The 16,752-nt window shown below is 44.1% G+C and overlaps 1 protein-coding gene across 1 annotated transcript in view; it reads right to left on the bottom strand.

Annotated features, from left to right (window-relative positions):
* flt4 (fms related receptor tyrosine kinase 4) overlaps nucleotides 1-16,752 on the bottom strand; it is a 281,525-nt gene that overhangs the window by 98,126 nt on the left and 166,647 nt on the right. The window contains exons 6-7 of the mRNA XM_073067065.1: nucleotides 11,665-11,801; nucleotides 6,279-6,459 (exon numbers count right to left, since the gene is read on the bottom strand). Of these exons, the coding sequence (XP_072923166.1) occupies nucleotides 6,279-6,459; nucleotides 11,665-11,801 (318 nt within the window). The remainder of the gene's footprint in view (nucleotides 1-6,278; nucleotides 6,460-11,664; nucleotides 11,802-16,752) is intronic.

The following is a 16,752-nucleotide window of genomic DNA, read 5'->3' as shown; positions in this document are numbered from 1 at the left end:
CTACAACAGCGCCCCCCACCCCCATCAGCTGGTTTTATAGTGAGGTTGGGATTGGTGCAGAGGGAGTGGAGAGCAGAGCGTTCGGAAGGAGTGAGGTTGGAATTGGAACAAGGTGTGGTGAAGTCGAGATGGTTGATGTCCCGTTGGCAGTTAGCAATAAAGAAATCCAGAGCAGGCAGAAGACCAGAGCGGGGTGTCCATGAAGAGCAGGAAGGTTGAAGACGGGAGAAGGGGGCCATCGGTGGGAGTGGGAGAGTTCTTGTCAAGAAGTAGGCTTGAAGACGGAACTGGCGGAAGAAGGGTTCAGCGTCATGGTGTACGCAGAACTCGCCGAAGTGTGGGCGAAGGGGGACAAAGGTAAGAATGATAAATGTCTATTTTAGTGCAAAGTGGTTGAAGTGGCCATGGTGATGCTCTATCGCAGTGGTCCCCAACCACTGGGCTGCAAAGCATGTGCTACCGGGCCACAAGGAAACAATATGATTTGGCGGTATGAAACAATATGAGTCAGCTGCACCTTTCCTCATTCCCTGTCACGCCCACTGTTGAACTTGAACGCATGGGAGGTCATTACCCACGCGAGGTCATCAGTCGGTCATTAACCTACAACTATTCGATGAGTGAAAAACAAACATTGCTTGAGAGTTTCTTCGGAAGAGATGGTAGGGGACAGCTGAGGCAGAGACTGCAAAAAAATAGAAAGCTTCCTTCAACGGAAAATACATAAAATATGGCTTTAGTGCGACCGGTGATTCGTAAGCTCCAAGCCCCCTGTGTGTGATATGTGGAGACAAGCTGTCTAATGAGGCAATGAAGCCCTGAAAACTGCTTCGGCACCTTGAGACCAAGCACCCTGCACTTAAAGACAAACCCGTTGAGTTTTTTGAGCGGAAAAAACGTGAGCAAGCGGGACAGAAGCAAGTGCTGACAGTCACCATCTCCACAAATGCTGCTGCTCTGAGAGCGTCGTACTTAGCAGCTAGCCATATTGCTAAGGCTAAGAAGTCTTTCACTATTGGTGAAGAATTGATTCTGCCTGCTGCCAAGGATATGTGCCGTGAACTGTTGGGAGAAGCTGCATCTAACAAGATGGCACAGGTTTCTCTTTCAGCTACCACAGTTTCAAGGGGAATCGATGACACAGCGGAGGATATCGAAGCACAGCTGTTGGAACAGCTTAACGAGTCACCATGGTATGCCATCCAGGTCGATGAGTCTACCAATGTCAACAAGGCAATACTGCTGGTTTATGTGCAATATATATTTCAAGACGATGTGCATGAGGATATGTTGTGTGCACTGCCGCTGCCAAATACAACTGGGGCAGAACTATTCAAGTCTTTGAATGACTACATGTCAGGGAAACTGGACTAGTCATTCTGTGTTGGAATATGCACAGACGGGGCTGCAGCTATGACTGGACAGCTCTCTGGTTTCACTATCCGAGTCAAAGAGGTTGCTCCTGAATGCCAGTCTACACACCGTGTTATACACAGGGAAATGCTGGCTAGCTGAAAAAATGTCACCTGATCTTAACAGCGTATTGAGTGACGTTGTTGAAGTTATCAGTCACATCAAAACAAAAGCCCTTAACTCCCACTGATTCAGCAATATTGGTGTGTTGCAATTACTTTATACGTTCATATGAGGAAAACATGCGCTATGTGTTTAATATTCAAATGTTACTTAAAATGTTATGATGCTATTGACTTATAACTGACTTATCACTATAGGAGTATAGAGAGTTATGGTCCTGGTGCAGATCAATGCGACTAGGAATTTTCAATGATTTGGCATGGACTAGATGAGCCAAAGAGCCTGTTTCTGCGCTGTACTTTTCTATGACTCTATCTATGAAAGAGAATAAACAGTCGATGTTTCCGGCTTCATCAGGACTGTACTTAAATGCATGCAGCATTCTGAATAAGGTGAACAAACTCGTGGTGCAATTGGAGATTGGTCTGTATGATGTTGTGAGCATCACTGAGTCGTGGCTGGAAGAAGGCCATAACTGGGAGCTTAACATCAAAGGATATACTTTGTATTGAAAGGACAGGCAGGAAGGCATAGGCAGTGGTGTGGCTCTGTTGGTAAGAGATGGAATTACATCTTTAGAAAGAGGTGACATAGGGTCAGATAATGTTGAATCTTTGAATTGAATTGAATTGACTTTATTACTTACATCCTTCATACACATGAGGAGTAAAAATCTTTACGTCTCTGTCTAAATGTGCAACGTACAATCATAGTAATTTATAATAATTCTGGTATAGTCTGTTTTGTCATGTGTTTTTATGATATCATTCTGGAGGAGTGTTGTCTCATTTTTAACTGCATTGCATTTGTGGTTTCTAAATGACAATAAACTGAATCTGAATCTGAATTTAAAAAAATAGAACAGTCAATGTAATATAGAGTACACTCAAATCAGTGTGAGTTCATCATTCTGATGGTCTGGTGCAAGAAGCTATCATGGAGCTTGTTGGTCCTGGCTTTTATGCTGTGGTACTGTTTCCCAGATGGTAGCAGCTAGAAAAGACTGTGATTGGAATGGTCAACACGTACAAACAAGCTGGAAGAACTCAGCAGGTCAGGCAGCATCCGTTGAAATGAGTTGGGATAGCTCGGGTCCCCAGTGATCCTATGGGCCCTTTTCTCACGCCTGTCCTTGTAAATGTCCTGAATCATGGGAAGTTCACAACTACAGATGCACTGGGCTGTCCACACCACTCTCTACAGAGTCCTGCGATTAACGGAGGTACAGTTCCCATACCAGGCAGTGATGCAGCCAGTCAGGATGCTCTCAATTGTGCCCCTGTAGGAAGTTCTTAGGATTTGGAGGCCCATACCAAACTTCCTCAACCGTCTGAGGTGAAAGAGGCAGTGTACAGACCACGTGAGGTCCTCGGTGATGTGGATGCTTAAAGCTGTTTACCCTCTCAGATCCATTGATGCAGGTGGAGTTAAGAAATTGCAAGGATTAGAAAAAGCATTATGCGAATCATATTTAGGCCTCCAAATAGTAGCCAAGACGTGGGGTTCAGATTGCAAAGTGAGCTGGAAAAGGCATGTAATAAGGGTAATAACACAATTGTAATGGGGGACTTCAATATGCAAGGGATTGGGAAAATCAGGCTGGTATTGGATCGCAAGAGAGGGAATTTGTCGAATGCCTATGAGATGGGTTTTTAGAGCAGCTTGTGCTTGAGCCTATTCGGGAAAGCCTATCTTGGACTGGGTGTTGTGTAATAACCTAGATCTTATTATGGAGCTTAATGTAAAGAAACCCTTAGGAGACAGTGGTCATAATATGATTGAATTTATACAGCAATATGAGAGGGAGAAGCACAACTCACACGTATCAGTATCACAATGGAATAAAGGGAATTACAGAGGCATGAGAGAGGAGCTTGCCCAGGTGGATTGGATCATGAGGTCACGGGGTACTTGGAGACTAATGATAAAATAAGTCGAAGTCAGCATAGATTCTGTGAAGGGAAATCTTGCCTGACAAATCTGGAAGTAACAAGCAGGGTGGACAAAGGAGAGGCAGTGGATGTCATTTACTTAGATTTGCAGAAAGCATTTGACAAGATGTCTCACATGAGGCTGCTTAACAAGATAAAATCCTTTGGCTTTACAAGAAAGATACTGGCATGGATAGGAGAATGGCTGACAGGGATCAGGCAGTGAGTGGAAATAAAAGGGGCTTTTTCTAGTTGGCCACCAGTCACTAGTGATGTTCCTCAGGGGTCAGTGTTAGGACCGCTGCTTTTCACATTGTTTGTCAATGGTTTATATAGTAGAATTGATGGCCTTGTGGCAAAGATTGAAGATTATACGAAGATAGGTTGAGGGGTAGGTAGTGCTGAGGAAGCAATGTAATTGCAACAGGACTTTGACAAATTGAAAGAATGAGCAAAAGAAGTGGCAGATGGAATACAGAGTTGGGAAATGTATGATAATGCATTTTGGTAAAAGGAACAATAGTGTGGACTATTATCTGAATGGGGAAAAGGTTCAAACATCAGAAGTGCAGAGGGACTTGGGAGTTCTCGTGCAAGACCCCCAGAAGGTTAATTTATAGGTTGAGTGTGGTAAAGAAGGCAAATGTAATGTTACCATTTATTTCAAGGGGAGTAGAATATAAAAACAAGGAGATAAAGCTGAGCCTTTATAAGACACTACTTGTGGAGTACTGTCAACAGTTTTGGGCCCCATTTCTCAGAAAGGATGTGTTGTCATTGGAGAGAGTACAGAGGAAGTTCACGAGGATGATTCTGGGAATGAAGGGGTTAACATTTGAGGCGTGTTTGGCAGCTTTTGTGCCTGTACTTACTGGAATTTAGAAGAATGCGGGGGATCTCATTGAAACATACCAAATGTTGAAAGGACTAGATAACTAGAAGGCACAGCCTCAAAATTGAGGGGCGACCCTTCAGAACAGAGGTAAGAAGGAATTTTCTTTTTAAGGTAGATAGCAGTAAATCTGTGGAATGCTCTACCACAGACTGTGGTGGAAGCCAAGCCCATGTATATACTTAAGAGGGAAGTTAATTGTTTCCTGATTAGTTAGGGCAAGGATATGGCAAGAAGGTGTATGAGATCGAATGGGATTCAGGACCAGCCATGATGGAATGGCAGAGCAGAGTGATGGGCTGAATGGCCTAATTCTGATCCGATGTCTTATGGACTGCAAAGGAAGGAGGAAAATTGCCAGAATAAGAAGGTGGGGGGGGGGGGGGGAGGGGAAGAAGGGCAAGCTAAAAGTGATAGGTGAAGCCAGGTGGGTGATGGAGAGAGGATGAAGTAAGAATCTGGGAGGTGATAAGAGGAAAAGGTAAAGGGCTGGAGAAGAAGGAGTCTTCTTTGTCTTATTTTGTCTCTTGGACAAAAATGCTTCACTAATGTCTCAGTTATAAGACTGTTGAATGATCCCCTAGTGCAATAAAATAGACTGTTGACCCAACAATTTACTTGATAATGGTTTTGCACCTTATAGTCTGCCTGCACTGCCCTCTCTGAGTAACTAACACTTCATTCTGTTTTACCTTGTTCTCCCTCAGTGCAGTGTGTAATGATTTGGTCTGTATGGACAGTGTACAAGGCAGATTTTCTACTGTAACTTGGTACACAGGACAATAAACTAATTCCAAATTGGAGGACATAGCTTTAAAATGAGAAGGTAAGTATTTAAATAGGAATTGAGGGGCAGGTTTTTCACACAGAGGGTACTTAACGAACACTGGAGACATGCATGAGTGAACACTGGAGGGCAGCACCAGAGAGCAGCACCGAGCGAACATCACAGAGCGGCACCAAGCGAGTACCAGAGAGCGGCACCGAGCGAGTACCGGAGAGCGGCACCGAGCGAGTACCGGAGAGCGGCACCGAGCGAACACCGGAGAGCGGCACCGAGCGAACACCGGAGAGCGGCACCGAGCGAGTACCGGAGAGCGGCACCGAGCGAGCACCGGAGAGCGGCACCGAGCGAGCACCGGAGAGCAGCACCGAGCGAACACCGGAGGACAGGACTGAGCGAGCACCAGAAAGCAGCACTGAGCAAAGGGACCTCCACACCCACACAGGCATCTCCCCACCACCCCAGCTCTGGCATCTCCTCTTCTGGGTGACTGCAATAGGTGATAGTGTGCAAAGAGTCTAGTCCTTGCCAGAACCAAGGCAATGCAGCTATCCTGCCATCAGTCTCTCAATAAACCATTTAACCAAATTTGCAGTATTCTATGTTACCAATGTTCAACGAGGTCCTGCAAGAAAACCATCTAAGACAACTACTCACACCTGTTTTTTCGATCACACACAACGATAGTACTCAACAACAATATGAAGTAAATCCAGCTCCACCAGTGATTTGTGATCATAAAAAAGATGTAATAGACAAACAAATACACCTCTGATTAGACCCGGAGTGGCCTGCCTCCATCAAACCTATACCTCTATACTATAAGTCTGAACCTATTCAACCTTTTCCTCCAACTCAGGTCCTCATGCCCCAGCAACATCCTTGTAATTTTTTATCTGTTTTCTTTCAATCTTATTGACATCTTTCCTGTAGGTAGAAGACCAGAACTTTACACAATACTCCAAATTAGACCTCATCAATGTCTTATATAAATTTTAACAGAACATCCCATCTCCTATAGTCAATACTTTGATTTATGAAGGCCACTGTGCCGAAAGTTTTCTTTATGACCCTTTCCACATTTTCTGGGGGTGGAGGGGGGAGTGGGAAGTAGATAGGGAAGAAATCACCTTACCATGCACAACAACCTCAGCCTTCTTCTCCCTGATGTTGAAGCTATTATCGGCCTTGCAGACATAGATTCCTTGATCAATGGTGGACACGTTGCTGATGACTAGACGGCTGCTCAGTTCCGAGCCGGTGTCCAGTGGCCGTTTATGGTAGGTGATCTTGACTGCCGGATCAGTCCTGTACAGCTAAAGAGCAGAAAGGAGTTCAATATAACCAGACCTGGAGAGGTAACTTGGACAAAACTCACACATACTAGGGCTTTCCAGAAGCAAAGGGTGATGAGTGCATATAACGCAGCCCCCAGCTATTCAGCCTGCATCACATTCAATTGAATTCAATTATTTTCAAATTAATGCACCCAACTTTTTTCTGTAGCCACTAACACCCACTGAAACCCCTCCCATAGCTCACAGAAACTCTCCACGCCCACTGAATCATCCCCTACAGCCCACAGACACTTTCTCCCATCACCAACTCTCCCCACCCTCCCAATGTCCATGGACACTCTACCCATCACCGACTCACCCCACCCTCTGAATCTCCTAACACAACCCATGGATCACAAACTCTCCCCACTGAATCCCCTTCCAGAAACTGTAAGCAATAAATTATAGATAAGCCATAGCCTTCTATGGAAACACTAACTCCTTTGAATGGAAATTCCTACAATTATGGCCCAGTCCATCATGGGTAAAGCTCTCCCCACCATTGAGCACATCTACATGGAGCGTTGCACAGGAAAGCAGCATCCACCATCAGGGACACCCACCATCCAGGTCATGCTCTCTTCTCGCTGCTGCTACCAGGATGAAGGTACAGGAGCCTTAGGGCCTTCACCACCAGGTTCAGGAACAGTTATTACCTGTCAATCATCAGGCTCTTGAACTAGAAAGGATAATTTCACTCAACTTCACTCACCAAATTGTTCCCACAACCTATGGACTCACTTCCAAGGACTCTTCATCTCATGTTCTCGAGAGTTATTGCTTATTTATTTATTATTATTCTGATTTTCTCCTTTGTATTTGCTCAGTTTGTCTTTTGCACAATAGTTGTTTGTTCGCCCTGTGCACAGTCTTTCATTGATTCTATTATGGTTCTTGGGTTTACTGTGAATGCCCACAAGAAAACGAACCTCAGGGTTGTATGTGACATACATACAATGAACTTTGAACTTAGAGTCATATAGCATGGATACAAATCCTTTGGTTCATTAAGTCCATGCTGACCAGGGCGTCTGGCCAGTAAGTCGCAATTTCCTGAGTACAGTTCATATCCCTTTAAGCCCCGCCTCTCCATGTATCTATCCAAGGGCCTCTTAAAAGATACTATTAAACCTACCTCAACCACTTCCTCTGGCAACTCATTTCCCTCCCACCCTTAACCTGTGCCCCCTAGTTTTCTTCTCCACTACCCCGGGGAAATGACTGTTACCACATCTATGGCTCTCAAAACTTTAAACATTTGTATAAGGTCAGCCCTAATTCTCTGTTCAAGAGGCTGATAACAGTGAGATAGCAGCTGTCCTTGAGGGGTGGCCTTCTTGCTCTATTGCTTACTGTGTCTGTTTTGTTGTGATTGTGCTGCTCTGCTGAGCATTGTGGACAAGCTAAGTGGTGCTGGAACGTGTGGTGACACTTGTGGGTATAACCCCAATACAATATCCCTGGTTATCTTTTAATCCTCTTACTCATCAAGACAGGAAAGTTATGGTAGGGTATAGGAACCATGGTGTACAAAGGCTGTAATAAATCTAGTCAAGAAGAAAAGCTTACAAAAGGTTCAGAGAGCTAGGTAATGTTAGAGATCTAGAAGATTATAAGGCTAACAGGAAGGAGCTTAAGAAGGAAATTAGGAGAGCCAGAAGTGGCCATGACAAGGCCTCGGCGGACAGGATTAAGGAAAACCCCAAGGCATTCTACAAATATGTGAAGAGCAAGAGGATAAGACGTGAAAGAATAGGACCTATCAAGTGTGACAGCAGGAAAGTGTGTATGGAACCGGAGGAAACAGCAGAGGTACTTAATCAATACTTTACTTCAGTATTCACTATGGAAAAGGATCTCAGTGATTGTAGTGATGACTTGCAGCAGATTGAAAAGCTTGAGCATGTAGATATTAAGAAAGAGGACGTGCTGGAGCTTTTGGAGAGCATCAAGTTGGTTAAGTCACTGGGACCGGATGAAATGTACCCCAGGCTACTGTGGGAGGCAAGAAAGGAGGAGATTGCTGATCCTCTGGCGATGATCTTTGCATCATCAACGCGAATGGGAGAGGTTCCTGAGGATTGGAGGGTTGCGGATGTTGTTCCTTTATTCAAGAAAGGGAGTAGAGATAGCCCAGGAAATTATAGGCCAATGAGTCTTACCTCATAAATGATCTGGATGATGGGGTGGTAAATTGGATTAGTAAGTATGCTGATGATACTAAGGTAGGAGGTGTTGTGGATAATGAGGTGGGTTTTCAAAGCTTGCAGGGAGATTTATGCCGGTTAGAAGAATGGGCTGAACGTTGGCAGATGGAGTTTAATGCTGAGAAGTGTGAGGTTCTACATTTTGGCAGGAATAATCCAAATAGAACATACAGGGTAAATGGTAGGGCATTGAGGAATGCAGTGGAACAGAGAGATCTAGGAATAACAGTGCATAGTTCCCTGAAGGTGGAGTCTCATGTAGATAGGGTGGTGAAGAAGGCTTTTGGAACGCTGGCCTTTATAAATCAGAGCATTGAGTACAGAAGTTGGGATGTAATGTTAAAATTGTACAAGGCATTGGTAAGGCCAAATTTGGAATATTGTGTACAGTTCTGGTCACCGAATTATAGGAAAGATATCAATAAATTAGAGAGAGTGCAGAGACGATTTACTAGGATGTTACCTGGGTTTCAGCACTTAAGTTACAGAGAAAGGTTGAACAAGTTAGGTCTCTATTCATTGGAGCGTAGAAGGTTGAGGGGGGATTTGATCGAGGTATTTAAAATGTTGAGAGGGATAGATAGAGTTGACGTGAATAGGCTGTTTCCATTGAGAGTAGGGGAGATTCAAACGAGAGGACATGATTTGAGAGTTAGGGGGCAAAAGTTTAAGGGAAACACGAGGGGGTATTTCTTTACTCAGAGAGTGATAGCTGTGTGGAATGAGCTTCCTGTAGAAGTAGTAGAGGCCAGTTCAGTTGTGTCATTTAAGGTAAAATTGGATAGGTATATGGATAGGAAAGGAGTGGAGGGTTATGGGCTGAGTGCGGGTAGGTGGGACTAGGTGAGATTAAGAGTTCGGCGCGGACTAGGAGGGCCGGAATGGCCTGTTTCCGTGCTGTGATTGTTATATGTTATTATTAAACCTCAGTGGTTGGTAAGTTGATGGAGAAGATCCTGACAGGCAGGGTTTATGAACATTTGGACAGATATAATATGATTAGGAGTAGTCAGCATGGCTTTGTCAAGGGCAGGTCATGCCTTACAAGCCTGATTGAACTTTCTGAGGATGTGACTAAACACATTGATGAAGGAAGAGCAGTAGATGTAGTGCATATGGATTTCAGCAAGGCATTTGATAAGGTACCCCATGCAAGGCTTATTGAGAAAGCAAGGAGGCATGGGATCCAAGGGGGCATTGCTTTGTGGATCCAGAACTGGCTTGCTCACAGAAGGCAAAGAGTGGTTGTAGACGGGTCAAATTCTACATGGAGGTTGGTCACCAGTGGAGTGCCTCAAGGATCTGTTCCAGGACCCTTACTCTTTGTGATTTTTATAAATGATCTGGATGAGGAAGTGGAGGGATGGGTTAGTAGGTTTGCTGATGACACAAAGGTTGGGAGTGCTGTGGATAGTGTGGAGGGCTGTCAGAGGTTACAGCAGGATATTGATAGGACACAAAACTGGGCTGAGAAGTGGCAGATGGAGTTCAACCCAGATAAGTGTGAAGTGGTTCACTTTGGTAGGTCAAATATGATGGCAGAATATAGTATTAATGGTAAGACTCTTGGCAGTGTGGAGGATCAGAGGGAGTCCGAGTCCACAGGATGCTCAAAGTAGTTGCGCAGGTTGATTCTGTGGTTAAGAAGGCATACGATGTATTGGCTTTCATCAATTGTGCATTGAATTTAGGAGCCGAGAGGTAATGTTGCAGCTATATAGGACCCTGGTCAGACCCCACTTGGAGTACTGTGCTCAGTTCTGGTTGCATCACGACAGAAAGGATGTGGAAGCCATAGAAAGAGTGCTGGGGAGATTTACAAAGACGTTGCCTGGATTAGGGAGCGTGCCTTTTGAGAATAGGTTGAATGAACTCAGCCTTTTCTCCTTGGAGCGACAGAGGATGAGAGGTGACCTGATAGAGGTGTATAAGATGTTGAGAGGCATTGATTGTGTGGATAGTCAGAGGCTTTTTCCCAGGGCTGAAATGGTTGCCACAACAGGACACAGGTTTAAGGTGCTGGGGAGTAGGTACAGAGGAGATATCAGGGGTAAGTTTTTTACTCAGAGAGTGGTGAGTGCGTGGAATGGGCTGCCGGCGACGGTGGTGGAGGCGGAGGCAGATGCGATAGGATCTTTTAAGAGACTTTTAGATAGGTATATGGAGCTTAGAAAAATAGAGGGCTATGGGTAAGCCTAGTAATTTCTAAGGTAGGGACATGTTCGGCACAACTTTATGGGCCGAAAGGCCTGTATTGTGCTGTAGGTTTTCTACGTTTCTAAGTTTCTATTCATCTGTCTCAGGCTTAAAAATAGTCAAGCACCCTGCTCTGGCCACCCTCTGAGGTACAGAGTTCCAGACGCCCAGCCCATAACTGGGTGTGTCTGTTGTGAACGCAAGCATCACATTTCAATGTATGTTTCAATATACACGTGAGAGATAAATCAGAATTTTATAGAACCGTTTAAAATCATGAGGGGCATAGTGAAGGTGGATGATTTCAGTCTTTATTCCAGGGTATGGAAGTCCAAAACTAAAGGGTAGTTCAAGTTCAATTTAATTATCATTCACCCACATGTGAAAATAGTCAAGCAAAACAAAACAGTTTCACAACGTAAGTCAGAGATATTAAACCTGTTTCTGAATCATTCCTGTGGGGCCAAGGGGCAAAACATATTACCAAAGCACACTGCACATAGCACATGTGGTTCAGATTTCACAAAACGTACAGTAACAAATAAGAGAAGAACAATATGGCCACAAGTCCCTGTCGATGGTGAGTTGCCCTGGTCCAGCTTGTTCTTCCACTGAGCGAACACTGAAAAGCAGCACAAAGCAAATACTGGAGGGCAGCCCAAAAATCATGGAAACATTTAAAGGGGACCCGAGGGTCATAAGTATAGAATAACGACCTAGCTTGGCCTCTGATATTTGTACATTTTCCCTGCCTGCTACAAGGGACATCCCGCTGACTCACCTCTTTCCTTGGGTATTCCCATTGAAAGTCGACAGCCACGTTAAACTCTGCCTCGACAATGCAGTCAAGAATGAGCTCCTCTCCAACAACCATCTTCGGCCGATCCGGGCTCAGTGTGATGTTGTAAATCCGCCGTCCTTCAGGAAAGACCATAAGACATAGGAGCAGAATTAGGCCCTTTGAGTCTGCTCTCCATTTCATCATGGCTGATTTATTATCCATCTCAACCCCATTCTCCTGCCTTCTCCCCATAATCTTTGATGTCCTGATTAATCAAGAACCTATCAATCTCCACTTTAAATATACTCATTGACTTGGCCTCCACAGCCATCTGTGACAATGGATTCCATAGATTCACCTCACTCTGGCTAAAGAAATTCCTCCTAATCTCTATTCTAAATGGGTGTCCCTTTACACAGAGCTGTACCCTCTGGTGCTAGACTCCCCCATAATTGGGAACATCCTTTCCACATCCACACTATCTAGGTCTTTCAATATTCGATAGGTTTCAATGAAATCTCCTATCATTCTTCTAAACTCCAGCGAGTACAGGCCCAGAGCTATCAAATACTGCTCATACGTTAAAGATGCAGATTAGAAATGCCGCACATGCAGAGAGTGAAGCAAGAGCCATGCTCCAGCACACCAAATAAGGATGTGTGAATCACCAGCAAGAGTGGTCACTTGGGCCCTTGAACCTACTCCTCCATTAAATGAGCTCACATCCGAAGTGAATATATCCCCTATACAGTATCCCTCTTACTCCTGGTCATCCCCTCAGTATCTATTTCCAAGCACCTTAAAACTATGCTCCTTCATGTTAGCCATTTCAGCCCTGGGAAAAAGTCTCTGGCTATCCACACGATCATTGCCTCTCATCATCCTATACACCTCTATCAGGTCACCCCTCATCGTCCGTCACTCCAAGGAGAAAAGGCCAAGTTCATTCAATCTATTCTCATAAGGCATGCTCTCCAATCTAGGCAACATCCTTGTAAATCTCCTCTGCATTCTCTTTATAGTATCCACATCCTTCCTGTAGTGAGGTGACCAGAACTGAACACAGTACTCCAAGTGGGGCCTAACTGTCTTATATAGAAGTAACATTACAAAGAATATTACAAAAAGGCAAAAAGAGATTTAGATTCAGATTTATTTATCAAACATACATCAAACACAGTGAAATGTGTAATTTGGGTTAACAACCAACACACCTGGGAATGTGCTGGAGTCAGCTTGCAATATAGTGAGGTGCTGTTGTGTACATGGGTTCATTGCCAATTCAGAAATCTGATGGTGAAGTCGAGGAACCTGTTCCTAAAATGTTGACTGTGTGTCTTCAGGCTCCTGTATCTCCTCCCAGGTGGCAGTAACGAGAAGACGGCATGTCCTATATGGTGGGGATCCTTAATGATGGATGCTGCCTTCTTGAGGCATCACCTTTGAAGATGTCCTCATGGGTGGGGAGGCTGGCTGAGTTTACAATCCTCTGCAGCTTTTTCCAGTCTTGTGCATTGTCTCCCCGTACCATTCAGTGATGTAACCAGTTAAAATACCCTCTCTGGTACATCTGTAGAAATCTCCTTAAACCCCTAATGAAATACAGCCATAGGTGTGCCTTCTCAGATTCTCTTCCACCCTGTCAGGATGACTCAGAACTTTATGGTCAATTCCATGCTGTCTTAGTCTTCTGCAGTCCAGCAGATACAAGTCTAACTTGCCCAACACATTGATGCAAATATGAAGAAGTCTACTTTCCTGGAAGTTTAATGAGATTTGGTATGCCAAGAACACAGGACATAGAACACAACTGCACATTCAGGCTCTTCACTCTACAACGTTGCGCCGGCCTTTTAACCTACTCCAAGATCAATTTAACCCTGTGGTTCCCAAAGTCGGCAATATTGCCTCCTCTCAGGGACACTGGAATTTCTATATAAAATAAAGGGAGCAGTGGGTGAGCTCAGTACCAAGGGGGCAGCTGGGGGATTAAAGGCTTAATTTAAGAAATTAATTACTTATTATAAACAATTAATCCTCAGCAACACACACACGAAGCTGGAGGAGCTCAGCAGGTCAGGCAGCATTTATGGAAATGAATGAACAGTCGATGTTTATCAGGACTGGAAAGAAAGGGGGAAGACACCAGAATGAAATGTTGGAGGACAGCTAAAAGGTGTAGGTGAAGCCAGCTGGGTAGAAAAGGTAAAGGGCTCAAGGGGAAGGAATCTGATAGAAGAGGAGAGTGGACCATAGGAGAAAGGGAAGGAGGGGGGACCCGGGGCAGAGGTGACTGGCACATGAGAAGAGGTAAGAGGCCAGAGTGGGGAACAGAAGAAGTGGGTGGGGGGAATTTTTTACTGTAAGGAAATATTGATATTCAATCAATGTGACAGTTCTGTATTTGGCATATGATGACAAATCTGGACTGAGGAAATTATGTTATTTCCAGGCCCGGCCCACTCATTATTGCTGTTCACTTCTATAGTACGGTGTTAGCTACTACGATCATGCAGAGACACAATTCCTGTGAATTAGGGTATGGTGTTCAGTGGGGTAAATTTCAGATTCTGCCCTTTCAAATGCTCTTGACTGCATTTCTCTAGCCCACAGCCCAACCGATACACTGCCCCACTTTATGTACCTTCAGGGAGAGAGAGAGGTTTTGCCTGAGCTATAATGACATCATAACTTTCCCCTTTATTGATCGCAGCATTTTGAGGTTGGACTTTAACTGTAGGCAATTGACCATAGTCGTTGATCCATTACGAAAATAGCAGAAGCAGGCCAAACGAAAAAGAAGTGTAGACAGTAGAGTGTTGAGTATCTGAAATACGGATTTATACCAGCACCAAGCAGCTAATGTGTGTTGTGTGAAAAACGCTTTTTTCAAATGAAGCAATTAAACACTCCAGGCTCCTTGAACATTTGAGGAGATAAGAACTTGCTTATTTTCAGTCACTTCACAAAAACTTTCAGAAATAGAAAACAGTTCAAAACACTTTGCCAGCAACAAAACAGCAATGGTTTGTGTGCTTCTTGCAACATATTGTTTCTCATTGCCTAATCTGGAAAGCCCCACACAAGTAGATAAGAACTGATTCTACCAGCAGAAAGGGAGGTTCTGAGTACAGTTTTACTTAAGTCACCAGAACAAATAATTAACATGATTCTGCTCACTCTCAGGAAGGCTAAAAGAAAACATAGCATAAAAGGTGAAGAAGAATCCTAAGGAATTATACAGATATACAAACATGGACACACAGGCATTAACTGCTTGGACCCTGTACAGATTACAGATGAGGAGGTGTTTGCTATCCTGAGGCAAAACAAGATAAATCCCCACAGCCTGACAAGGTGTTCCCTTGGAACCTATGGGAAGCAAGTGTATAAACTACTGGGGCCCTAACAGAGATATTTATATCATCCTTAGTGACTGGAATGGTAAAAGAGGATTGGAGGGTAGCCAATATTGTTCCACTGTTTGAAAAACACTCTAAACATAAACTAGGAAATTATAGGCCGGTGAGTCTGACACCAGTTGTGGGAAAATTATTGTAAGGTATACTAAGGAACTGGACATATAAGTATTCGGATAGACATGAACTGATTAAGGATAGCCAGCATGGCTTCGGGAGTGGTAAGTCATGTCTAACCAATCTTATAGAGATTTTCAAGGAAGTTACCAGGAAAAGTGGATGAAGGCAAAGCAGTGGATGTTTTCTACATGGACTTCAGTAAAGCATTTGGCAAGATCCCACATGGGAGGTTGGCTATGAAGGTTCAGTCAATCGGCATTCAGGTAGTAAATGGGATTAAACATAGACTAAGTGGTTCTAGAAGGTCACCTCTCTGACTGGAAGCCTGTGACAGAGATCAGTGCTGGGCCTGTTGTTGTTTATCATTTATATCAATGATCTGGATGATAACATGATCAACTGGATCAGCAAATTTGCAGATGACACCCAAGATAGAGGTGTAGTGAACAGTGAGGAAACTATACACACAAAATGCTGGTGGAACACAGCAGGCCAGGCAGCATCTATAGGGAGAAACGCTGTCGGCGTTTCGGGCCGAGACCCTTCGTCCCGAAACGTCGACAGTGCTTCTCCCTATAGATGCTGCCTGGCCTGCTGTGTTCCACCAGCATTTTGTGTGTGTTGTTTGAATTTCCAGCATCTGCAGATTTCCTAGTGAGGAAACTATCATGTCTTGCAGAGAGATCTGCATCAGCTGGAAAAATGAACTGGAAAATGGTAGAGGGAATTTAATGTAGTAAAGTGTGAGGTTTAGCACTTTGTTAGGACCAGCCAGGGTAGGCCTTACACAGTGAATGGTAGGGCGCTGAGAAGTGTGGTAGAACAAAGAGATCTGGGAATACAGGTCTGAAATTAATTGAAAGTGGTGCCACAGGTAGATAGGGAGGTAAAGAACGCTTTAAAGAGAGTAAAGAAACCAACATGTTGAGTACATGGGATGGGATGTTACAGTATGCTGAAGATGTGTAAGACATTGGTGAGGCCTGATTTGAAGTATTGTGTGCAGTTCTGGTCACCTACCTACAGGAAAGATGTAAATAAGGTTGAAAGAGTACAGAGAAAATTTACAAGGATGTTGCTGGGTCTAGAGGACCTGAGCTATGAGGAAAGATTGAATAGGTTAGGACTGTATTCTTTAGAACGTAGATTGAGAGGAGATTTGATAGAGGTTAACAAAATTATGTGTGGTATAGATAGGGTAAATGCAAGCAGGCTTTTTCCACTGAAATTGAGTGGGGCTACAACCAGAGGTCATGGGTTAAAGATGAAAGGTGAGAAATTTAAGAGAAAGCTTCTTCACTCAGAGGGTCGTGAGGGTCGTGTGGAATAAGCTGCCAGCACGTGGTGCATACAAGCTCAATTTCAACGTTTTAAGAGAAGTTTGGATAGGTACATGGATAGTAAGGGTATGGAGGGCTATGGTCCCGGTGTGTGTCAATGCAAGTAGGCAGTTTAAATAGCTTGGGCACAGACTAGATGTGCCGAAGAGCCTGTTTCTGTGCTGTACTTCTCTATGACTCTACAAACAGTTTGAATGCTTGCTGTCGTA

This window comes from Hemitrygon akajei, chromosome 15, assembly GCF_048418815.1.
Source record: "Hemitrygon akajei chromosome 15, sHemAka1.3, whole genome shotgun sequence".
Classification (NCBI taxonomy): Eukaryota; Metazoa; Chordata; class Chondrichthyes; order Myliobatiformes; family Dasyatidae; genus Hemitrygon; species Hemitrygon akajei.
This window is presented reverse-complemented; position numbering and strand designations above follow the sequence as displayed.